The sequence below is a fragment of the Odontomachus brunneus genome, unplaced genomic scaffold, assembly GCF_010583005.1.
Source record: "Odontomachus brunneus isolate Ranch 3 - 2012 unplaced genomic scaffold, Obru_v1 Obru_scaffold_200, whole genome shotgun sequence".
Taxonomy (NCBI): domain Eukaryota; kingdom Metazoa; phylum Arthropoda; class Insecta; order Hymenoptera; family Formicidae; genus Odontomachus; species Odontomachus brunneus.
In genome coordinates this window covers 14,933-40,647 of record NW_022639650.1, presented here as the reverse complement: position 1 = coordinate 40,647, position 25,715 = coordinate 14,933, and the positions used below count along the sequence as shown (strand labels likewise).

At 40.8% G+C, this 25,715-nt stretch overlaps 1 protein-coding gene across 9 annotated transcripts in view; it reads left to right on the top strand.

The window, feature by feature from the left end:
• LOC116852064 (protein alan shepard) overlaps window positions 1-25,051 on the top strand; it is a 30,378-nt gene extending 5,327 nt beyond the window's left edge. For 5 of the 9 annotated variants that reach the window (XM_032832051.1, XM_032832048.1, XM_032832050.1 and 2 more), the window contains exons 3-12: window positions 15,394-15,858; window positions 16,617-16,831; window positions 17,138-17,196; window positions 17,561-17,706; window positions 23,293-23,450; window positions 23,549-23,702; window positions 23,982-24,176; window positions 24,436-24,528; window positions 24,744-24,907; window positions 25,017-25,051. In XM_032832051.1, coding sequence (XP_032687942.1) covers window positions 15,394-15,858; window positions 16,617-16,831; window positions 17,138-17,196; window positions 17,561-17,706; window positions 23,293-23,450; window positions 23,549-23,702; window positions 23,982-24,176; window positions 24,436-24,528; window positions 24,744-24,893 — 1,635 coding nt within the window. In that variant the 3' untranslated portion in view covers window positions 24,894-24,907; window positions 25,017-25,051. The remainder of the gene's footprint in view (window positions 1-15,393; window positions 15,859-16,616; window positions 16,832-17,137; window positions 17,197-17,560; window positions 17,707-23,292; window positions 23,451-23,548; window positions 23,703-23,981; window positions 24,177-24,435; window positions 24,529-24,743; window positions 24,908-25,016) is intronic. The other 4 variants (XM_032832054.1, XM_032832057.1, XM_032832056.1 and 1 more) reach the window with 4 other exon arrangements.
• Window positions 25,052-25,715: the final 664 nt, after the last annotated feature.

Here is a 25,715-nt window from a genome sequence, read left to right as displayed (position 1 = left end):
TGATGATTGACTTTTTCAGTGAATATCGGATCAGCGAGACACGAATCGTGCGTGTCGCTTGACTAATTTTATTTTGTAAATATTTCGAAAATTTACGTGATACTTCATATAATTTCTCTGTTTAGTTTAACAAGTTCTACATGCATAGTTACGGGTAGGTAGATAGTTTGCTTGTTTTTTACGAATTTAAATCTCCATCCTGTTCAATGATAAGAACTTTTAAACAAAAACAGGGGAAACGGATTCTCTCATTGGACAAGATGTATACGTTTCTAAACTCATAAAAAAGACGGATAATCTGTCCATGACTGTACATGATCGGTCAGACACTTAAGTCCGGACATCTTGTATAAGAAACCGATAACACACTCGTGTACAATGGGACAATTGCAGTTTAAAATTCCCTCCCTCTCTCTCACTCTCTCTCTCTCTCTCTGTCTCTCGCTCGCTCGCTCACTCGCAACATCAAAAACGTGAAACGCGCCGCCGCGATGATTAATTGAATCCTTTCGCGCCTCACTCGCGTGTAATTGGCCTCGGATCGCGCGTTAATTGCGGTGGCGAGGTAATGCGCGGGTAGTTAATGAGCGCACCTTGCACCTCGCAACAGCACGCACACACGTACGCACGCACGTATGTACTCGTCAAGCATAAGATGCTCCTGTTTTACCTTCCTCTTCCTCTTTCGTGGACCTTTTGCGACGACCCAATCGAGAAGTAAAGATATTCCTCGCGCTGTTATCTGCCCTGTATTTTCGGTAGCAGCGCACGGAGATAATTGCGCCCCTCAGTTTCCGATCTTATCGCGAACGAGCTGATAATAGAATCGAGCGCTTTGCCTAAATAAATCCCTCGCCAAGAAGGAGAGGGACTGAGAAAGAGAAAGCGATGTCGTGCGAACTTCCTTCGAGTTCGAAAGTCGCTCCACGACGACTTAATGGTCCCCCGAGATATATTCATCGGCGACATGAGTCCGCCTGTAAATTTCACGGCAAGTGCGAAGAACGACACATCGTTCTGTTGGCCGAAGCACGAAGTGCGCGAAGTATGGAGCAACACGATTAATTATCTTGTGAATATCCGATGTTTTCTCAGGCTGCCGTCACACGCCAGCGTCATTTTATCGCGTTGTCAATACACGACGATAATAATGGCGAGCGCTGAAAATAACAGTCCGGATCGTCGTCATGCGGAAAATTGCGCGAGCCGCGGCGCCGTTGTTTCGAAATTATAGCTCTCGTGTTTTTCGGACTAAGCATTTCTCATCTACGGTAGAATGCACGTGCGCGCGCACGGTAAAACTACAAGTGTGCCACTCTGTTGTCCCAAATTCCCTGTGCGTCGTCTAAAAGACTGAAGGAAATTATAATTATAGATTCTTAAATTCTTCACGGCTAAAGACTTCAGGGCGATCCAAAAACGCCAGAATCATAATTTTAGATAATAATAGTGATTTTGAAAATACTTCCAAATCTATCGATCTCTTCAATTTGTGGGTATAATTACAGTTTTTAGGCGATTCGAATATCTCTCCGGGCGCGTGGAATTTCCTTGCGGATTCTGGCGCGGATTGTACTTTTTATAGCCGGTATCAGAACCGCGAGTGCAGCAGCGGCGGAGCGTCGTCATTGTCGGCGTCGAGCATTTAACGCTTAAACGGACGCACGCACGTACGCACGCACGCACGCACGCATGCATGTGCGTCCGCATGCACGAATGCGGCACACTCGGCCACATTCGATTGTGCACATAAACACGCGGCACCACTCGTGTCGGATTTTCCCCGTGCTGCATAATCGTAATGAATGATAAAATCGCCGAAGCCAGCCGAAGGTGGCTGCCTTTTTCGTACTTTAAACCCCGCAATCTGCCCGATAAATATTTAATCAAGATCCTCGAGCGATCCGCCAGCCAGCCGGGGCGATGGGTCGACGCGCCGTTTAATCGCCGATGCGTGCACATTTCGCCGATGCGTGCCAGAGTTCGTTCGCACTTCAAGTAGGGGAAAATGTGCGACAGCCGGCGCTCGTTACGACACTCGCCCGTTTTCGGGCACCCTTGCTCGGATTCCATCGGACATCAAGGTGTACGAGAAGTTATTAATTTGTTAATTGTTTATTCATTATTTATTATTTTTATTAATTATTGTTATTTACTTGTTCGTTTTTTTTTAATTCCACGTACATTTTAATACACGGTAATACGCACGCAAGAATTTTATAGTGAAAATTACAGGATTTTGTAACGAGGGAACAGTTCGACATTTTGCAATGATTCACTCTCTGTTCTTTTCATTTCACATGTGCTACTTATATTTTACGAACTGAAATCCACTTGCTACGTTACTAGCAAAATTTGCTATGTTTCTGGCGAAACATATGTAGCAAACATATGTATACGTAAAATAGAATATCTGTCGATATATGTGTTTCTGATAAACTCCAAACCCTTTGACCGATCTAGACCAAATTTTGCATAGTTAGTAGTTTCGCAATTCTCTAGGGTCCTGCAGAAAATATAGATTACCATGAAACCAGGACATATTTCACCCTTTCTCTTGACTTCATCTCCTTGACACTTTGTAATAACCCGGGCAACGTCGGGCAGTTTAAACATAGTTTACTATGCTCTTCAGCAAAATACCTTTTTAGATCTTACCGATAGTCTCTAAAACTAAACTATTAAAAAAGTAGTAAAATTGGAAAAAGTCTACATGAAAAAAAAAAAGAAGTATAATATTCTTTCCGTGTACTGGACTTTTTGCCTTTTACATTTGAGTTATTAGTCTCGAGATGGCGGCGCACAGAACGATATCGATGAACGTGTCACTTCACGCGCGGAAAATACCGGCTCGCATCCGCGGAACTCTTCAGCTACTTTTTGGTTTTCTTTTTTTCGGGAAGTGAGTCGAAATTTTCGTCGACGAGAGCAAAGTCGTAACCGTACTGCGGTTATCGAATGTCGGCTTTAGGCGTCACCGTCCATCTGTTTCATTTTCTTCAGCTTCGACGATTCGTCGGATTCGCGATTCTCGCGGCAAGCACGTGGGCGACGTGCCTCAAGCCTGGCTATCCTTTTCGGTATCTCGCTCCGACGCTGAAATTCGTGATTCGCGCGATCTCTCATGAGCTAACGCGATAATTTCACACGTAACAAACAAACGAGAATAGATTTGCATCGTTCGGACGAAAATGTACACAATGCATTCCTCCTCGAGACGTAACCGTTGATGAGTCAAATGTCCGAAAGCCCCGGCTGATCGCAGGTGTAGCTTGTTGGTTTCGCCATCTTCTATTGCGTTTTCTGAAAAGAGGGAAGTCCTGTCGACATCACTGGGGTCGCGTTGATATTATTTGTCGCGTCCATTCGTTTCATTTCCAAGGTTTATCCTCGCGTGTCTCGTTCCGCTTGCTCGCTGATTTTTTCGTTCGAGAATTATTTCGAGAGGGAGAGAGAGAAAGAGAGAGGAAAGCGCGCGAAAACGAGATTAACATCTCCGAGGGAGATTTCCGGGTGTGGAGAACTCCAACGTCCTCGACGTTGCGCGCCGCTGCGACCGCGGATAATCGATATCCTTGCTGCGCCTATTCTCCACCCTGCACCCCCGCTTCCATCCTCCACCCATCTTCCCCGCGCTGCTGCACCCTTTTCCCTCTGACGCAACCCTGACTCGTCGCCACCGCGGCCACCGCCACCCTTTTCCGCATCGTGAACGAGTTGAGAGCGTCTGTTGAGAGCGAGCGCTCCTTGCTCTCGAATCGCGCCCGAGCTCTAGAACTTCGAGTGCCACATTGGCACCTTCTCTCTTCTCCTGCCTTTGTCCCCGTTTAATTCCCCGCATAATAGAATACAGGTATACATGTGTGTACAATAGGATCTCATATTTCTAAAATAGAATTTTAGGACCAAAATTACTACACAACTTGCAACCGAGAAATAGATCGACATTCTGCGGTTCATATACTCATATTTTCGGGACTAAAACATACTATTAATACACTTGCTATATTTCTAGCGAAATTTACCATGTTTCCTTAGCAAAGTAGACCTTATTGATGATCTGTCCATAGACTATTGAAAACATAGTAAAATTGAGGACAATTTATATATGAAAAGAAACTATAATCTTATTTCCGTGTACATATTTGGTAAACTACACATCTTTCTGTGTTTGAGACAGCTGCCTTTAGCAAAAAAATTCTCCGATAAATTTAATATGTTTGATCAGTCTTCTTTTAATGACAGGCCGGCGCTGTAGTGAGAAAGATAACTGTTTGTCGATAGTCGTACAACTTTCGGTTGAACCTTGGGGTTCGATCATTGTTATATCTTGTAAATAATAGTTTATATCTGGACATTGCAATTTGTCACAGTTTATGATTAGTCCGAAGAACAAATACAGTATTGATTGCCTTCAGATAAAACTCACGGTCCGTAAGTACAAAAGTATCCGTATACAAAAAGTAGATTTTTTTTGGAATGTATTTTGACGAGTATATAGATAGATAAAAGAAAAATTTCTAAGATAAAACAAATAGTCTTCTTTTCAAAGATAACTTACGTGCGATAAAAATTTATCGTATTCAGTATTTCATAAACGTCACCGAAATTCTTTTCACCTGAATGTCTCTTATATGATCTTTTCTTTTCACCGTTTTTCTGGAATTCTAACGGAGAAGAGAGAAGTCATGGACGCTTCGTGACGTATACATTGAAAGAAAAGTGTTTGTTATATAACTCTAATCATATAATGGAGTAATTATAGTTTATAGTATAGGAGAACCACTTTTCTAGTAAACTGCAGTGTCAGGGATAATCTTACGTGCATGTTGTTATTATTTCATTTGTTAGCAAAAAAATACAGTTGAAAATTACTATAATTTTAAGATTATGAGGAATCTTATTATATTTTCAACATTGTATTATCGTGTTATATCTTTAAAAATATGTAGGGAAAATTCTGTCCGTATCACACACACACATATTAGCTAGCTAAGAATAAGTCCAATCAATTTCCAGACACACTGGAATAAAAAATTTGAGAAATAAAAAGTATTTGTTCGGTAGATACATAATGATATATTTACTCGTAAATCAAACTTCTTGTATATAAATAAAGTAAATAATTGTCATATAATGAATAGCACTAAGGTTTTAAAAAAATACATATTTCCTTTTATTTGAAAAAATATCTTCTATTAATACAAGTAAATATACCGAGAAGGAAATACTTGAACATTTTTTTGTGGAATATAAAGTTTGCTCACAGAAATAAACTTTATTTCATGAAAATAAACCTTATATTCCGCAAATAAATTTTCAAATATTTTCTTTTCTCAGTATATTTATTAATACTAGTATAAAATATTTTCAAATAAGGAAATATACATTTTCTTAGAAATTCCGCTTTTCACGAAAGCAATTATTGTCAATGTAATAGGTACCACCGAATAAATATTTTTTATTTTCTAGAAATTTTTTCTCTCAGCACAGGACTAGTAATCATTTATGGCGATATTTTCGTCAAGGACGATACCGATACTGAGTAGTTGTTCGGTTGACTGTCACGATTTTCACGAAATATACTGCGTTCATTCATCGTATACGACCTGTCAATCACTCGTCTCCGCCACGGTCTATCTCGCGCGAACACTCCATGCGAGCCGTGCGCGGTTATTACCGCGGCGATAACAACGATAACAGTACAGGAGAGATCCGCGAGCGAGCGCTTCGTGTTCGTGCCGTCGTCTCTACCTGCGCGCACCTCGACGACCTCGCCGCCTCACCTCCTCGGCGGCCGCCATTCACGAAGTGTACCGGCCGGCGCACGGCGGCGGTGCGCAACGGTACCCGATGATGACGACGACGCCGGCCGGTGTCAAGGCCGTCCGATGCGCCGCGGCCTTTCTAACGTGTCGGTAGAGACACTCGCGCGAGAGCAGCAGAGTCGGAGGTGCATCCTGGTCGATGAGGACACCGCATGGAGATTCGCCCGACTTAGGGGAACGAGTTGTCTCATGCGTGTGTTGCAAATACACAAAAAGAGAAAGAAAGAAAAAAAGTCGCGTTTTTGTTTTACACGTTACTTAAACTTGATCTATAATGTGTTATTTGCTTTCTGCTTCTTTCTCTTTATCTCTTTCTGACTGAAACCTTAAGCTTTAAGCCAGAAAAAGACAGAAGACAAGAAACAGAACGCAAAGAGCATATTGTAGATCAGACTTTAGAGCCATCGCACAAAAATAGTATAGCTGCATATGCATAGCATAAGGCCGTTTCGACCAGTAAAGCGGGAAGCACACACTTTTGCATAAAGGCATAATGCATAACGCATAAGAAAATTGACCAATCAGAGTCCTTCATTTTTATCGTGGCAATAGAAATGAGGATTCTGATTGGTTAATTATCTTATGTGTTCTGCATTATGCCTTTATGTGCTTCCCACTTAAGCATGTTCTGTAAATCAATATGGCAATTTTTTTCTAGATGTTCATTTGTTGAGGTCTTATGTTATACATATGCAGCTATAGTGAGTGTAAAAAATATTCGTACACCAGAAATTGTCTTGACAAAGGCTTGGTGTACGAATACTTTTTACACTCACTGTATGTCATTTTTCGTGCGATCGTCTTTAACTACACTTGCAAGTAGTGTTCGTTTTCACTCATGTGCGTCTTGCAAATAACGTAATATTTCATTTTGCACATAACGTAATATTTCATTCTGTACATTAGCTTCGCGCTCGCCATACTGCACGTAGTCGTTGCGTAATTTCGGCTTTTGCGAAGCCGTCGCGAAGGCACTCTTCTCCATCGGGTTCTCTCGATGTCGCGATGGTGTACGAAGTGAATTGACCTAGGCCTGGGGTTCAAGGCCATCGGCCTAGATATATGCAGTCAAGGTCCGTCGCTTATCTGCCTGCTTGCCTGCCTGCCTGCCTGCCTGCCTGCCTGCCTGCCTGCCTGCCTGCCTGCCTGCCTGCCTGCCTGCCTGCCTACCTGCCTTCCTGCTTGTGACGAAGGTGCCCGACGTGCGTCTCCGTTATATCATCGTCTAACGCAGAAAGCCGCTTCTTGTGCGACGTTAGACAACGTAAAATTCGTCCGATTCCAGGGCCGGCATTCATAGTCAGATCTTATATTTAAGACCGTCTTAAGTTTATCTTGAAATGATGTATGGATCATTTCATTGGCTACAGAGTATTTGAAGCTGAATTTAAGACAGTCTTAAATATAAGACCCGACTATGAATACCAGTCCTAAAGTCAATTTTTTATGCCCAGTCGCCATTGTACTATATCGCATCTCGAGTTGCGTCAAAAGCGTGAGTCAAGTCGATTAGGTTCTCCGAAATTTATTCACGTAGGCCGCTGTTTTGTACATACCTTCTGATAACTGTCGGTTACGATACGCTAACGACGTCTGTCATTAGCATCTGTCAAAATTATGAATAATAGATGATAAACTATGAAAAATTGCATTCTTTATTTAAAAAATTTACTTGAAATAGAAAAGAAACTGAAAAATTTAAGACGTTAAATTATATCCAGAAATTACACAAATGTATGAAAAAATCTCCTTTGCAACTTCTCGCTTGACTGATTGCTATAACTTTATAGGATTATCTTCCAAAAACGTTGTCGATATATTATCGTCATGTATAGGATGTCTCATTAAAAATAACAACGTCATCGTTCATGAACGACAAACATCGTTTATCGTTAACATTAGTAATGACAAGAAATTACTAATTTGTCTCAAGTATCTGTTTAATTACTGAATGCGTAATTTAATGTCTCCAATTTGTTAACTTTTTATCTTAATTCAATTTTGTAAAAATTGACATTTTTTATTATTTAAAATTTATGTTTACGTTGACGACAGATGTTAATACGTATGTATAGAAAAACGGTTTATTAATTCTGTAACTTTTAACGATAGTGTCGTTAATGTTATGTTGTTGTTACGCAGCTCTTCTATCGTGTATTAAACTTGGAAAACGACAATGTAACGATAACGACGTTGTCGTTAAAAGTTGCGGAATCAGCAAGCCGGAACGCCACCATTAACTATGTTATCAGCAGCACAGAATACGCTCGCGTAGAAAATTTCGGCAAGGAAAATTCGAAAAGAAGAATGTTCTTCGCAGTGTGAGAAAAATTTGCTTCCACGTATTTCAGATTAATAGTTTTAGATGTTTTCAATATAGTTATTTATTTACTACTCAATAATCTCTGATTTTGAGTGCGTAATAATAATCGAATAATTCTAAAGTAGTAATATATTGTGAATTTTGCAGAATATATCTTCGAAATTACAGGAAATTAGTTGCTTTATTGAAACTCGGAACTTCGATTTCTGCTCACTCAGATCGAATAAATCTCATGTCGCGTTAACACAACACGCGAGTAAAGTAGGCGCCCGATGCATAATCGTGTGTCGAGCGCATCACTGCATGACTGTCGATGGCATGAATCATGACGCGCGTAGTTGCATGATTCATGTCCCGCCACGAGCGTTGAAAAGCGGATTTTCCGGCTCTGGAAGTCGGTCGCTCCTGTCGATAAGTGACTCGGAATATATTTTTTTCGGCCGGTATCTTCGCTCGTAATTGCTCATCGAAATTATCGGAGAGTGCGTCTTAGCGAAGATATTTCTTATAAGTTATAAGTAAATAAGTTAATTCTCGTATAAATGCATTGCGATTATTCGGCAGTATCCTCGATCTCATCGACGCGTAAATAAGGAAAATTGATTTCAACATATAAATAATAATGACATCGCTATGTCTTCGCGCATGCCCTGAGAAGAGAAATATTCGTGAGTTTATTCGTGCGACATCAGTTTACTTTTCAGTGAAATGAACTTTTTATTTCACTTTGTGAAATTTTGTGCATTTATTTCACATTTCACAAACGAAATCTGAAGCATTTTCTTTTCTCAGTGCTGTAACACACGGGTGTCCTGATGCAAAACAAACGTTCGAGACGCCAAACGCGACATACGAATTGAGTTATCGCTCTCTCTCTCCTCCGCCTCCTCATGCCGTACTAATAAAGTTAGCTCGTGCTAATTAATGTGCCTGCTCGGCCACGACACGCTAACTCGCGAGAACGCCGAAAGATGCACCCTCGATCGCTCGCGATCGTTTAGCGACTTCTTTTCAAATTGTAGAGCAGCCACGATATTTACACAACGACGATGTGGTCGATCTCGCGGCGAAACCGGACCTGTCACTTTGTCGCTCGCACCTGCGTGCAAGTTTCGGATTGTATGCCCGGCTCGGCTTTTTTGTTGGGCTCGCGAAATCGATTGTGTACGCGAACGATGACGACGGCAACGGCGACGACAACGATGACGACCGAAGTGGTCGCTATTATTAACGCGACGACACACAATGGCCGCGCGCACGGACAAAGACGCACCTCGGGCTACATATCGTCGCGATTTGCATCCGTAATGCATACCGCTTACATACCGCGGATGAAAGCGACAGCTCGTTAACCCCTCGTGACCTATACGGGATCGTTTTGCATTTCAGATGTTATTTTAGAGAAGCCCCGAAGCGAAAGAGAGGGGATCTTCTGGCGTTTGTAGGTCGATTTGCGTGTGAGGATCGCAGTGTTAAGGGGATACTAAAGCTGAAAACTTTATCGACATTTTTTTCGTAAAATTTACGTCGTATTGGTTGTACTACAAAATTGCAAATGCTTTTACGTAAGAATACGTGCAAAAATAAATAGGAGCATTATGTGACGAAAACGAAAGAAAATTTAAATGTGAAATCTCAAGCATAATATTTGCCTGATCCAAAAGTTCTGCATACTAAGAGTGTGGATGCTCCATACAGAAAAATTTTGAAGAACATTGCTGTACGTTTGCATCTGAATTCAGAAGCTTAAGAATATCAGAAAAGTTTGCAGAAATGTTTCTACACATATGCGTGGTTAGGTTTTTCGCCGAATACAGTAAAACAAAGCTCATATTTAAGTTCTGTATGTACAAGAAATATGAATATGATAGTGTGATTGTGTTAGTGATGATTGTCTTTGTGTTATCGGAATTTTTCGAGTTTGTCATCGATTCCAGCATCCTCTTAAGTCAACGGAATTTTTAACGGGCCTTTGATGGCGTAGCGATGATACTTTGCGACTAAATTATGTCGTCCGAAGCACATCGAACTGAGGCTTGTGACGCGTGCGATATTATATGAAATTGTATTATCTCGCGTGCTCGTAACGGAGATTGAAATCGGCGTAATTGTTTCCGATAAGTTCTATGATGCTGTAAACACGCAAATGTCACCGCTACGCCTCGATTCCGTAACAATTCGAACCCGATGATGTTAACGCGAGGTTTTCTCTCTCTCACTCGTGAAGGTATATCTTCGCGGGAAAACATCGAAATTATATATTCTTTCTGATCTGTATTCATATCGTCGAGATTACGGGCGATCGCGCGACGCACTCGATTTCCATGCAAAATTGTGCTTTTATCGATGCGCAGCGATCTGCCTCGTCACCGCATTGTTCCCCATGCGCTATAAGGAGACGGAAACACGCGACGCCGGCTAATAATACTCGCCGTCGGCCTAAACTCGGATAAAGGGTGTCAAATACGAGACGGCCAGGCAAGCAAGCAGGCAGGCAGGCAGGCAGCCAGCTACCTATTCGTCTGTCTATCCCTCTTTTTCCCTTTCTCAGAGAAGTACATAGAAGATACAACTGCCATCTAAAAGAAAAAGAAAATGGCACACTAATTCCGTGCCATAAAACGTACACTGAAAGAAAAAATATATCTAAAGAGTAAATAGTTATATATATTTGTGGTGGATATTACTAATAACATTTACTTAAATAAAATTTCTTTTATTTAAGTAGAATTGATAACTACTTTTTTCATGAGAAGCTAAGGTTTTCTTAAGGTCTTAAGAAGATATATTTTTCTTATTTGAAAATATTTTATATTGATATAATATGATACTATTATATTCTCTATATTATATTGATATAATACTGAGGAAATTTATCTGTAGAGAAAAAAGAGAGAGAAAGAGAGAGAGAGGAGATAAAAGTTTACAGAAATAAACTTGGCTTCATTGGAATAAATTCACAAAAATAGATTTTTTATATCCTACGAATAAATGTCCAACTTGTTTTTTCAGTTAGTTACCTATCGAGTAAATATTTATTACTTTTTAAATACATATTTTTTCCTCAGTGTAGCGCAGTAATTTAAATATTATCGAAATACTTGATGCACTGAGAAAAAATGCTTAAGAATTTATTTATGGGAAATGAAAGTTTATTTCACAGAGATAAACTTTATACCTCACAAAAAAATTTTCAAGTTTTTCTCTTTTTAGTGTACGCACGTTAACCCGTTCTTCTATGCATCAGTGTCCATATCTTCTTCCTTCGACTCGTCTTCTGATGCTGCGTCCGTTGCAGTACCCGACGAGTTATGCATCGCGCTCTCACCTCGTCCGTCTTCTGCATCGCATGCCGCGTGCATACATCTCAATGTTGCATTCGTGTGCGTTTACGCCGCTCACGTAGAGGCTACGTGCCGTTCGCGAAACGCGTGCACATCGTCCCGTTCCCTCCCACGTATATAGTGGAGTTGTGTGCGCTGCATCGGCACGATGCACTCTCGCCGGGCGATTGAAGATTCGCGAGCAGAGGCTCGGAGCGAAATTTGTCTAGTCGTGTAGTTCGGTGTGTCTGTTGTAATGCGTCCTCTCATTTGGAGGGAAATTAATCAATCGGGAAAAAATCAAACATTAACCAAATACATTGACTCTCACAGTTTGACATCATTTCGGTTTATCTCTTAATCTTCCCGAGTTTTCGGGGGAAAGTGGTCAGATGGCTTCTCAAAGGCGATCCCAAAGTTGAAAGTACCTATAAATAAATTAGGTCGCCCCGGGCTCTAATTGTTAGACCTTAGCGCGCGCGCGCGCGCGCGCGCAGGAGGGGATCAGTCGAGATGCGAAGAAATGCAGTTCTGCATCGGAACGATGCGGCTGCATCGTTCGCGCGTGAAAGAGTTCCTCCTCGCGCATACCACGCATTCCGTTTCTTCACCTTGAAAGAATATCACCGGGTGTCGGACGATTTCGCCGGCAACGGAACAGCAGGCATATGACAACAATCGATATGGATATTTTTGTTTCTTTTATTTATCATTATTCACAACATATCGTCTCGTATTTCACACCATGTGCGTCCACCTTTGCACACAGCAGTTACATTGTAGTATCTCACGCTCGACGCACCGCACGCGCTATAATTACACCCTCGATAACGATCCAGATCGGCGACGCGAGATCTTCTCACACGGCTCGGCCGGAAATTGCTCCAAAATGAACAGCGAGAGGATCGCGAAAAGCGCATTCCGGGATATCGCGGGCGCGTGTCCGCTCGCTAATAGAGCGTGACAACATCTGAGAGGAGAGGAGGAGGAGAGGTGTAGAGGTGGAGGAGGAAGAAGAAAAGGAGGAGAGATCGCTCTTTTGCGCACACGCACTCGCGAATATTATTATTTCTCCAGTATGTAGCGCACATCCTGGATCCTGGATCGTCGTCCTTAGAAGAAAGCGCGAGACCAGATACACGTAGAGCGCGTCCAATTAGCGGCCGCTTTATGATAATACGGTCGATACGATAAACGCGCTCGGTCGCTCGTTCGCTCGTGGATTCGACGCGAAGATGCTACTACAGAATGGAAAACGATAATAAATGACGTGCCGTTATAAAATCGCCGGCGAGAAGCGGCTCTCTTATCCCGAGACATCCTGACACGCCTCGTGAATCCTACCGCGCTACGAGCGGTAACGGAGCAAGGTCGTCGGGCGGCCTGAATTTCACTGCATTTTCACTTCGTGTACGAACGAGGACGTGATTTGCGGCACATACGGCACATGAGTCTCGTGACGTATAGGTCGTGGAAAAAGAGGAAAAGGAAAAAGAACGTCCGTGTAATCGCCCGCTCGATTTCTTCCCGTGATCGATTTTCTCGGAGATTAAATCTCGCGCGAGATGGAGATTTTGTTCCATATTTTTTAGCAGTTTCAACGCGAGAGGCGCGATCACCGTTGCGGTTGCGCACCGCGAATTACGTCCCAGTCTGTATTATATTTCCCGCTGAGACAGAATTGATACGCATTAATACACCGACGCCACCATTCGCCACTATCGGTCTCTCTCCCTTTCTTCAATCGATCGATCGATTTCCACGAGCGAAACTACGAGCGTACCGTTTTAGAAAGCGATCACGTTTTTTCGCCGGCAACGCAGTCTCACACTCGCGCTCGTCTTTGGTCCGGTACGTCGATAAGGAGAAGAGAAGCCCCTTCCCGTCGTTATCATTTATCAGTGACCTCGCGCGGTCACGCCTCTCCGATAACGAGAAAGAACGGTCGGACTCCTTCTCACAGCCTTCACCCTTCCTTCTTCGTCTTTTCCACGGTGCATTCGTGCCGGTGCATCACGGCGTACCTTTCTAATAGCATTTAAGAGCGACTTTAATGTCGATAGCGCATCCGTCCGCGCTGATGATTATTAATTTCAGTAATTTGTATAATCCGTGCTCTCTCCGCGATACATTCTCTCTAGAGACGTATTCTCGCGAGCTACACAGAGTAAGAAAGTCGCAACGAAGAACGAGAGAAGAAAAGAAGAGATTCGTGTTATTTCGTACATGTAGATACACTGAGAGAAAAAATATGTAAAAAATAAAAAAAATATTTATTCGATAGCTACTAATATATTTAACACATTTACTTATACCAATATATATAAATTTTTTTTTCACTAAGAAAAATTTTTCTAATAAGAATATATATCTTTTCTGAAAATCTTAATTCTATGCAAGCAATTGTTTATTTTATCTAAACAAAAGAATTTATATTTAAGTAAATATGTTAGTGTATAGTACCTATCAAACATACATATATTTTTACCTTTTAAATATTTTTTCTCTCAATATACAGATTTATCTTATTTTTTTTATCTACATATCGTAGAACAGAATATTTCTGACAAGGAGGTTTATTTGTGAGTGGGGCATCTCCAATGAAATAACTGTAGAGAAATGTATAAATCTATAAATGTATATCCTACAATTCTGATGTTTGCTACGTGATGAGTCCGAGTTCTTCGCTGAAAGAGAATTAAGAAGAATTGAGAAGAGAGTTGCTTCTAGGCAACTTTCAGATAAAAAGCAGCTCGAAAATTCACAGATGGGAAGCCGACCGCGAAATTCCGGAGACGTCCTGTGGATAATCTCTAACGCTGACGCATCGACGTGCGGTGATAAGCGGACGGATGATTTTGCGACTGCCATGGTGGTTATTGACAGTCACACGGGACGGTGCGACCCGGCAATGGCTCACCGCGCGAAATAGAGAACGACGTGCGAAATGTGCACGAGCGATCCGGTATCGTGATCCGGCGAGAGACCGAGGGACCGGATGTCACTTCCTGCTCACCACGTCTGCGCACGGCTACGTCATTGTAACGCGAACTCGTCCGTACCGTCGCCCTCTTCGTCTTGGTCTCCTTTTTCGTTCACGCGCTCCGGTCAATCGGTTGTTTTATCTGTAGTTAACGCTGATTACGCGACACGTCCGCGTGAGAGTTGCTGCGGATGTCCCCGGCTTGCGAGCCGGTCAGCTTCGTCTGCAAATATTCGCACCGTTTCTTCCTCAGGATTGCTTACAGTTAAAACCAATGTCAGAATATTGTGAGTGCGATTAATATTATCAGGAAATACCTGATCAATCGTCTCTTTTTCTCTTCATAGATCAGTTATAGTTCTCTCTCTCTCGCGCGCGCGCGTGCGTGCGACTCTTCTTTATCTTTTTATGTGAATCTATATTCTTTCCTCAATTACGTAACGAGGAAATAACGCATTCGCATTTATATCTTGGCGGTTGAAGATAATTGTCCGCAAACCGCGCGACGATTATTTTCGGTGTACTAAAAGGAGCGGCTTGGCTTCTCTTTTATCCGAGATAAGTCAGCATGGTAACGACGGTCGATCGCGTTGTTACGCGAGATAACAGCGCATCGGCTGAACCTTAAACCAGAGAATCCGCCGATAAGCGTACTCAACGTTCTTGGTATCCCCTTCGTCGTCGCCGTGTCAATGTGATAAGCCTCGACAATACGTCACGGTCAATCGCTCCCCGAGAAGGTCTTTATCGGCCGCAAAACTATCCCGGCGAGGCGAAATACCATTCCAACGATCATTCTTGCGAGTACACATACACCTAGAAAAAGCCACAAACTCCATTCTTATACTCTTATCAGACCTGACACATATTTCAATATTGCAGATGACCGAGATAAACTATCGAATACTTGTAACGCAGATTTTCTCTGATTTTCAGGGCGCGAACGGCCCGAGACCGACATACGTGGGCGCCAACAACGGTAACGCGGGCGGTGCCGGTGGAGGCGGCGCCGGTGGCGGCGGCGGCGGAGGTGGTGGTGGCGGCGGCGGTGGCAGCGGTGCCAGTGCCGGTGGCGTCGGCGTGGGACCCGCGGCCGGCGCTGGAGGTGGTGGCGGCGGTGGCGGTGGCGGTGGTGGTGGTGGCCACGGTTTGAAGGGCAACGCGGGCGGCGGGCCGAGGGGCGGCAATCCGGTGCAGTATCGCGCGAGCGGCGGCGGAGCGGCCACCTGGAGCACGCCGTCTCACCCGGCCGCGGCGGCGGCAGCGGCGGCCGTGTACCCGCCCTACACGCGGTATCCGAGCGCGGCGGCGGCAGCGGCAGCGGCGGTCAGTGGTCCACAGCAGCTGCCGGCTTCCGCTAATCCTTTCGTCACCGCCGCTTCTTATGCGCAGCATGCGTCGGTAAGTACGCGCCGACGTAGACGTAGCGCGGCTATGAGCTCTATAACACACCGACGCAACAACGTGGGACGGCAGGCAGCGAGAGAGGGAGAGGAAATTGTAATAGTATTCGATTTCTCGAAGGCGGGGTGCGTTAACGGGCTGCACCCGCATTTGCGAAGAGATTTATCGCGTGACTCACACACGATTCAATTTTTCTTTTGGTTCTCTCACAAATTGTCGGGCCGTATTGTTGAGTGTGCAGGTAGGTGCAGTTCTTAAATTTGTAGCTTTAGAGAAAACGAGTCATCCGCTAACTTTCGTTTCTTCAGTCCATGGAAATCTTGCAGATTTCAAGATGGATAATAGATAGTATAGGTTTGGCGACACATTGTTCATCGAATGTGTAAAAGTTTTAAAACTTTCACAATAAAATCTGAATAATCTGAAACATTGTTCCTTGAAAAATGAGTGAATATTGAGGCTTCAAATTAATATTCGAAATTTGATTTATCTTTCAATCTTTGACTGCAATATCAGTCAACGACTTCTTCAACTCCGCAATAGTACACACGAGACATTTTCATTGAATAAATAATTTTACTTAATAAAAGTCGCATTGACGAATTACTTGCCAAATTTATTTCTGTAGTTTTGTATTAAATTTTTATATCAGATCTAGTATCTAGTAGTGTTTTATATGGAATTTTTATATCAGATATACATTAATATAAAACTCCTTTATTTCAGATTTTTAAATGTGTCGTTGTTACTTGCAGTATGGGGGACAGCGGGTGCCTACTGCTTCGTCCCCTGCGAACACAAACAGCAGCTCTAGCAGTGCTACCGGTAGCCAAAGCGGAACAATGAGCACGAGTCTCAGCAATAACGCTATGCAGGGTCAGCAAACGGAGCAGCTATCGAAGACAAATCTTTATATCCGTGGCCTCAACCAAAACACAACTGATAAGGACCTCGTTAACATGTGTTCTCAGTAAGTAGCGTTAAACCGCGGCTCTGATTTGTTGTAATTTCAGAGGATTTCACTTAGAAAAAAAGCAGTTACTAATAAAATAATTATATACAACGGAGATATATTTGCTATTTGATTATATATATACACTATAGTCAAAATAAATATACAAAATTTGATATTCTCAATAATTGATAGTTATCTACTCATACTTTATATATAATTATATATAATTATATATAATTGAGATAACATATAAGATATGATAGTTATTAAACTGTTAAATTAATATAATTAAGTCACACTTTTAACCCGATGTTTTTACAGATACGGAACTATAACATCAACGAAGGCGATACTTGACAAGAATACAAATAAATGTAAAGGTACTTATACACTTTATATATTTCTAATTTATATTAATTTTATTATATCTCACTTTCTTAGGTTTGTAAATTTTGTGTTAAATCCATTGTTTTTAGCATCTATGTTTCTCTTATGTGTCAGATTTCCAATTAATGTCACGTGAATTCTTGTAGAGTTTTTTATATTAACGATAAATAATATATCTTTGTTATAATCTATGTCAAAACAAAAGAGATTTTATATGTATAATGGGGTTGTTGTTTTTTTTGGAAAATTAGAGAAATAAATGATCGTAAAGTCTTCAAAAAATATTGTAAGAGATTTCGGAAGGAACCGACGAACATATCCTCTTTTACTCATATGTGGTATATAATTGTGTTGCAGGTTATGGCTTCGTAGACTTTGAGTCACCACTGGCGGCAGAGGGTGCTGTGAAAGCACTGGTCGCCAAAGGGATCCAGGCTCAGATGGCGAAAGTGGGTATCTGGTTGCTCCGTAGACTGGACAGTGTACGTTGGTTGTGCATGCAAGTACAGTAATACCAGAGTAACAGTAAACCTCTCTTTCTCTCTCTTTCTCTCTCACATCTCTCTTCTTTTTCTCATTTTTTTCTCTGTTTCGTCTGTATCATTTTTACTTACTTCTACCTTCAAATTATTTGTTTCTCCCCCACTTTCGCCTTTATCGTCGAAATTTCTATCGAGTTAGATCCTGTCAGATTTACTCACACTCTTTCTGAGTGTAAATGCAAGACACACGTGTACTCTCGATATCGAAATATAGCACAATTAATTATAGGGAATTTTTATATAAATGCATATGTCATCTCTTCACTTGTTACAAAAAAGACATGCTTAAAGTAACATAATATTCTTCGTGAAAGAACCACATTTTGATAGACACAACATATATATAGTCGTTTTCACTTTGTACAATAGATTTACAGTACACTATTTTTTTTATTATATCGGGTATTTTAATGCACTAAATTGTATGTTTTTTTTTGCGGGAAGAATTTCCATCTTTTCTTTCTCTCTTTCTTTCTGACTTTCTACCCTCTCCCCTTTTGTCTTTCTCTTTCTCTCTTATTTATCTAGATATTTTCTTCCGATACTTTGTTTGTCATTCTTTCTTATGTACCTCCCTACCAGACCTATCTCGATGCTTGCTGCTGTATCTCGGCCACAGATTATAGCCGATACTATGCTATGTCGACACGTTTACGATCGTCATGTCTCATGTCCGAGAATTGCATTCGTTTCAGCACTAATTTCAAGCTGCCCCCCTCCCTCCATTCCTTCTCCTCTTCCTCTAGAGTCTTAATAACAAATCGTCCTCTATGAAATTCTTAGAGCTTCATTTCACCTTATAGTCATCAATTCGGTGAAAAACTCGATAAAGACGAAATAAACGAAAGTATCACATTGAAATATGGCAGCATAAGCGACATAGCGGCCTTAGTATAGTATAATGTCGGTATATCATTGTACAATATATACATGCCCAATTATATTCCCCATATAACGTCAACGATACGAAGAGAGAGCATACCTCGAACTCGACTCGTGCCATCAAATTAGAGATTTTAATTACATGCTAGTTTGTCGAAACAGTTACAGTAAAAAAAAAATCGAACAAAGAATTAGTCTTGAAAATTAGATTTCATTCTATTCCGTTCGATATTCCGTTCGGTTCAACTTTCCGTTCTCTCGTTATCTCCGCATTTAGTTGAGTTCCTCCTTGAGGCAACGATCGAACGAACGATAGAAAAAGAGCACACACGTACACGTGACACACACACGCACACACACTGTGCCGAGAACGAGAAGAGAGTATCGGCTCCCGCCTTTTTCGTATCATTTGCTCCAAACGACTAACTAACAGAATGGTTCCGCTAATTTTGGCCGCGGTGAAAAGCACGGGGTGCTATCCAGCAACTGTGATAATGCTGATGATATGATATTGATGATGATAATGACGATGATTATAATGATGATGATGATGATGATAATGATGATGATAATGATAATGATAATGATTATATCGATCGCATGTGACATGATACAAAACTAAACTACGATACTCGTACTCTTTATTAACTCGTGCCCAGAGGTACGCGGTTATTACTCGCTATTATTCAGCAGCGATGCTATGCGAGATCAGATCAGGCGCTGTCTTACCCTCAGGGTGTTGGTTGGTTGGTCTGATTGACACACACTTGGCTTATATATAATTAAAGTTTAACCAGCACACACCTACAGGTTTAAGCTGCGTGCAGTTCGGGAGCTCGTCGTGAGATTCGAACTCACTCACTCGACTGATTAGCAAGAATCGATAACGAACGAGCGATTTGTACACACACACACACACACATATATATGTGTTGTACATATAATTACTGGTTTCGCGAAATATTTAGCGATGCTTAACTTCGCAATCGCTCATAACTCGAATATTGCCGTGATCTCCGCATTCTCGCGTTAGGAATTTCGACTAATTAATATTCAGAATACATTATTGAAATATTTCACAGTTGCCTCGAGGTGTATGAAATATAGTAGATTTATACATGTGATGTATATATCAGTTACAGAATTATACGGAGATTGAATAGACGAAGACATTCGAGGGAGTATTCTTTTCGAATCTTACACGCGAGATTCTCAGCGCGCAAATCGTACTTGAGGAATCTGTGAATTATCTTATCGTGATAAGAGTACATTAAGATGTAATATTCGATCATACTTATATACAGGATGTCACAGAATGAACGGCAGAATCAATAATAGACTCAACAGTGGAATTTGCTTTTTTGTTCGAAATGATGATTCGCTTTGTTAAAAGTGACAGTTCATTCTGCGACAACCCATATACATATGCGCACGTGTAAACGCGTGTACATGATACATATATGTCCACGCATATACGTACACCTGCGTATACATATGTATACATATATATATATATATATAAATAAATATTTAAATGCCATCAGCTTGGCTTATATCATGATATTTTCATTATTCGTTTCTTTTTTCTTTTAATGCATTCGCAAGATTGAAGTAAATTGTCGTAAAGTATAAGTATATTCAAGTAATCGTAGATCTTTTTTCATTGATTCTTTACGGAAGCGGTGGATCTCGAAATATGCTTGAGGGTGCATAATGTCAATCGATCTTCGAAACTTCCGTTTAGCGTATCTCTCTTTCTCTCTGTCTTCCTCTATCTCTTTTGTTTTCTTTCTTGTTTTATTTTATTTAGTTCCTCTTTTCTCGCTTAATCGTAAGTGAGAAACCGGAGCATGAACACATGTATATGTACATCCATATATTTAACATATATTATGTGTTTTGTGCGATCTGCACTCGTCAAGTCCTCTCTCTCCTTTCTCTTACTTCCATATTCTCTCTCTCTTTTTCTTTCTCTCTTTCTCTCTCTTTTCCTCCCTCCCTCCTTCCCTCCCTCCGTCTCTCCGTTTATTTACTCATATACGATGTAACTGTATATACATATATGTATATATATATACGTGGAGATGCCTGTGCTTCTTTACCACGCTTTCTCTTTTTTTCTTTCTCTCTCTCCAATGAAATGTCAAATGTTACTTCTTTTATTCTTCATTACCGCTTTGAATGGTTATCTGTAAAAACGACGGAGACATATCGACGCTTACATAATGTTAAAATAGACAGAGACTGTACAGAGCGTTCGTAAAATACGCGGCTAAACATGACAGGATCGGTGTATCGAAAGATTAGAAAAGGTGTAGAAAGTTTTGACGAAAATCCCACGTAAATACTTCGTTCAACAAGTTAAATCAAGTAAAGAATCACAGAAGAGCGATTTAACTTCGAATAAGTAATTTGTGTTTAGTCTTTCATTAATAGCGGCCCACGCACCATAAAGTCACTTTTTAACGTTTGCTTTAGATTCTCTGCAACGTAAACAGACCGCATGACGACTCACGAATCTTTATTTTAAACAAAGTCACCAAAGTTAACGCCAAAGTTAAAGATCCGAACGAGTAAACGTTACATTTAGTCAACAATTTGGCTTCAGCAGTAAAAGATTCGCTTATCGCGTCAACAGTTCTTTACATGAATCACTATAGTGTTAACATGAATGTTAATTTTAAGAGAAATATTAGTTTAATGTGTTTTTCATTTTTTTACGAGTATATACATGTAACAGTTATCGGGAAAGAATTAAGAAGTGAAAGATAATCTCATTGCATTAATATATAAGAATTTCTTGTGTCTTCTCTAATTTTTTGACAAATTGTCTGACCGTGTGTTTTACGAATATTCTGTGCACACTTATTATACTTTACTTATTATTATCGTCACGATACTCAAGCACCGTTCGTTAATTCGAGATTAAATGATATCACACGAACGAGTGTTTCAAGAAAGTTTGTCTAATTTAGTCGCGTAAAACGCGTTACAGAATGTATGCACAGGCGACGTATCCACTGTCACTATTTCGCAAGATATTTAGTCTACGAATGAAACCTTGACTAACGTACCAACGGCCCTTCGTCTTAGATTATACTTGGAATTATTGATGTAATGTTGCAATTTTCAGTTTTATTGATTTCTTTCAACTGTCTCTTTACGTCTGATTTTTTTATTTTCTCGTCTATACACTCACTCACCTCTACCTCTGTCGTATCTATTTCTTAGGGCTTATCTGTAGAAAAAAAAATGAAAAAAGAAATCGATGAAACTTTACGATAGAGCTGTGAATTTTTGCGCGAGGACTGTTTAACGATATCGTACGATGTGTATGTGTGTGTATAGAGTACATCCGTGTGAGCATGCTCCGCGCGCGGATGATGCGGGATGCGCTTGAGAAAAAATGAAAAAAGGAAAGAAAAAAGAAAGAAATGAAAATGAAATTCGGGAGAAACGTTCCTAGAGGTAGCGTTTGCGATCGCAAAGAAAAGATATTTCTATCGAATGCATCCGAGAAGCAAATTTAGAGAGCCACCGGAATGTGGTAAACGTAATTTGCCATGAAGCATGACAACCTTCTTCTCTCTTCCGACGTTGAGATTAATATTACTGTCACGGTTCCGATCGATCCTTGATTCTCATTTCGTTTTGCACTCTCTTGGGATTAGTTCGGCGGATGATTCCCGATCTAGTTTAACGATCTCTTCAAGTAGTGTCACTGTTACGTAGAAGTTATTATACATTTGTGTTTCGACCGAGAGTACATGTACTTCTCGTTCACGTGTATCGCAAATTTACTTCTTCCTTAGACACGTGAGACTACGCGAGAGTTAGAAGCATCGTTTATCGCCTTGAGAACATCTGAAACTTTCGTCTTTTCGTGTATTATCTCGACGTTGCTCGGTGAACTGGGAAATATCATTTTAACATTCCAGACTAAGCGATGAGATCACGCGATCACGGTTCGCTCGTTCGTTCTGCCAGACTCTCCTAATTATTTGCTCACACTTTCTATATCGATATTTACAGTTATGATATATTTCTAACATGAAGATTTACATATATGTATGAATATTAATAACAACTTGTCTCTCTGTTATACAGAATATATCACCGAAGTACTTGGACGAATACCTTGCAAGTGTATTTCTTCGTCAATTCCTTTATCCTGAATTAAAGGACAACTTCTGTGTGACTTTTGAGGCGATATTTACTTCATAAAAATTTAATCAGATTTTGTTTTTTCTTTAATTGCAAGATATGACCAAGAAGATCTGCAATGTTTGCCCAAGCATTTTTGCGATTATCTGTTTACGGTATTGTTGAACATGTGAATATAGGTTGGTTGAGTCTTGCATACATATTCTTAAATCTCTCATGTTTATTCTCTACCAACAACATACTTAATCAACAAACAATGTAACGATTACAAAATCGCTATTCCAAATTCATTTGTCGCGTCTCGTCTCGTCTGTGCATTCATTTATGTGTTATTGACGAGAACACACGGATCAACGATAACGACAGTCGGGGAAGTTAAAATGATAAGCTATATTCGTATCTGTCTGAGAAAGTCGATATACATATATATATATAAATATTTATTTATTATGTCGCTTTATTATACAATCTAGTTGCAAAATATTTTTGCTCTCTTCTCAGCAACAGGAGCAGGATCCGACCAATCTGTATATTGCCAACCTGCCGCTTAACTTCAAAGAGAACGATGTGGAGACACTGCTCGCCCAATACGGACAAGTCATCTCGACCCGCATACTGCGCGACACCTCTGGACAAAGCAAAGGTGTCGGTTTCGCAAGGTGCGTATACTTCACGATCTTGACAAATTATATTCTTTATTTATGTTTGGAATATCAAATGAGATTATTTTTAACTGCGTTTGCCTGGACTTTTACAGGATGGAGTCTAAGGAGAAATGTGAACAAATAATCCAGATGTTTAATGGCAAGGCTCTAGCGGGGGCTAAAGACCCCTTACTAGTTAAATTCGCCGATGGTGGTAATAAGAAGAAATCTTTATTCAAAAGTACAATATGGAGAGAAACTGGCGAAGTACGTATCTCTCATTCTTCATAAAATCATGCAAATTTTATATTTTTTACTGTGATTGCGATATATAATCCTTATATTTTTTATATCATATCAATTATATTATTTGTATCTTAAAAAAATAATTCATCCAAATATTTATAGAGATCTTAGAGTTTGTTTTTCAAGTTCTAAAAATTTGTCTAGTTCAACCGTAAATCAAAGTAAATCTATATATGATGATTAATAAATGATCTATATATTGAGGTTGTTCCAAATGCAAACTTATTTTGTCTTTTCTAGAACATGACTTTGAATTACGACACGAGCGGAGTCGGTCAGAACGGCGTCGCCGCGACTCACATGCTTCCTGCAGCGACCCTGACGCAGTATAGTCGTCACTACAGTCAAGCATTGCCTGGTTACAGCGTGCCTGGTACCCCATGGGTGGCCCCTTACCTCGTTCAGACCGCCCCACCACATATGCAACAGGTCGACGTGAGTTTTTGTACACTTTTCGTTCATTTCGTTCCTGCTTCTTTGTACGCACGAGCGACAGAATATAATTTCTGTGCTCAGATTGCGCGTTTCTCGGCCGCGAAAGAACAGTTTATTTTTCACTTTAACTGTGTTACGAGTTACTTTTTTCTCGTATTTACCTGTTTTATCTATTCTATATTTTGAGGCGATTATTTTCACAGTCATTTTTGTTATGCTCTGTCGAGCTTTGCTCATCAAATCCATTTGTCTGTTATAGATGATACCATCAGCTGATCCTAGCAATCCGCAGTACAGTATGATTCCTCAGCTTACTACGCAAATGTCTACCTTACATCTTGGCACTGGTTCCGTAAGTATTAGCTCTCTGTTTCTTAGCGAGTAGCACGAGCAATACAAAATTTCGAAGGACGTCTTGAAAATATTTTCTGCATATTTTTAAGATACTTATTTATAGTTAAGGTAACTCTTTTAGACGTCGATGTCTTTCGAATAATATGGTCATTTAGGTAAGTAGGCACGAGCTATCGCCGGACAAAATCTAATCGTTTCTCGTTTCTTTTTCAGTACATTGCGAGCCCGCATCCGTATCCGTACACTACTTACCCTGCCCCGAGCATCATACATACCATGCCGCTGGGCGATTCGGAGCAGACGAGTAATGCGGCGTCCCCGGACGACTCCTACCAGCAGTACCAGGCTCAGCAGCCTAAGTAGGCCACGGTTTATAGGTCAGAATTATACCCCCTCCCCCGATACACGATATCGCGCTGAAATAATCCCTTTACTTGCAATAAGATGACAGTGAAGGCTAAAAAGGCGATCTTTTTTTGATTGCAGACGTACGTTCGCGCGGAGGATCACCGTAAATTAGAGAAAAAGAAAAACCTGTTATAAACACACGTACAGCGACAGAACGAAAGCTAGAGTGTAGAAGAGAGTGAAAGAACGATAGAGAAATAACGAAAGGGAGAAAGAGAGAGAAAGTGAGAGAAAAGCGTGAAGGGGATTATATTAATGAAGAAGAGATAAAGAGTAAAATATATTACGTAAAAAAAGTCAGATAAGATTCTTCCTCACGATAAATTGACTTGCCAGCCATCTTTTATACGTTTTATCCATCAGATAAATAGGTGAAAGTAGTTGATATTTTGCAACGAGTAGTAGAGAGTATGAGTGTTACGAGAGGGTGTGAGCGCAAGAGTGAAAGCGTGCGAATGAGAGAAACGAAAATGAAAGAAATAAAGGGAAAAGAGCACGAGAGCAACCACGTGTCGTCCGCGGGCGCACGTGTGCGACATCGGTACGGCTCCGTTAAAACTATAAATGCCGACACGAATACTCCTGTACACACAGATACATACGCATATAGACACATAACATACGATGACAATGACAAAACCGATCTATATACGAGGGACAGTTTAGTGTCAAGCTGATAGGCTTCCATGATAACTTTAGGTAACTTTACATTTATTAAGCAGATTGTAAGACAAAACTAAACGAAAGCAAGAGAGAGAGAGAGAGAGAGAGAGAGAG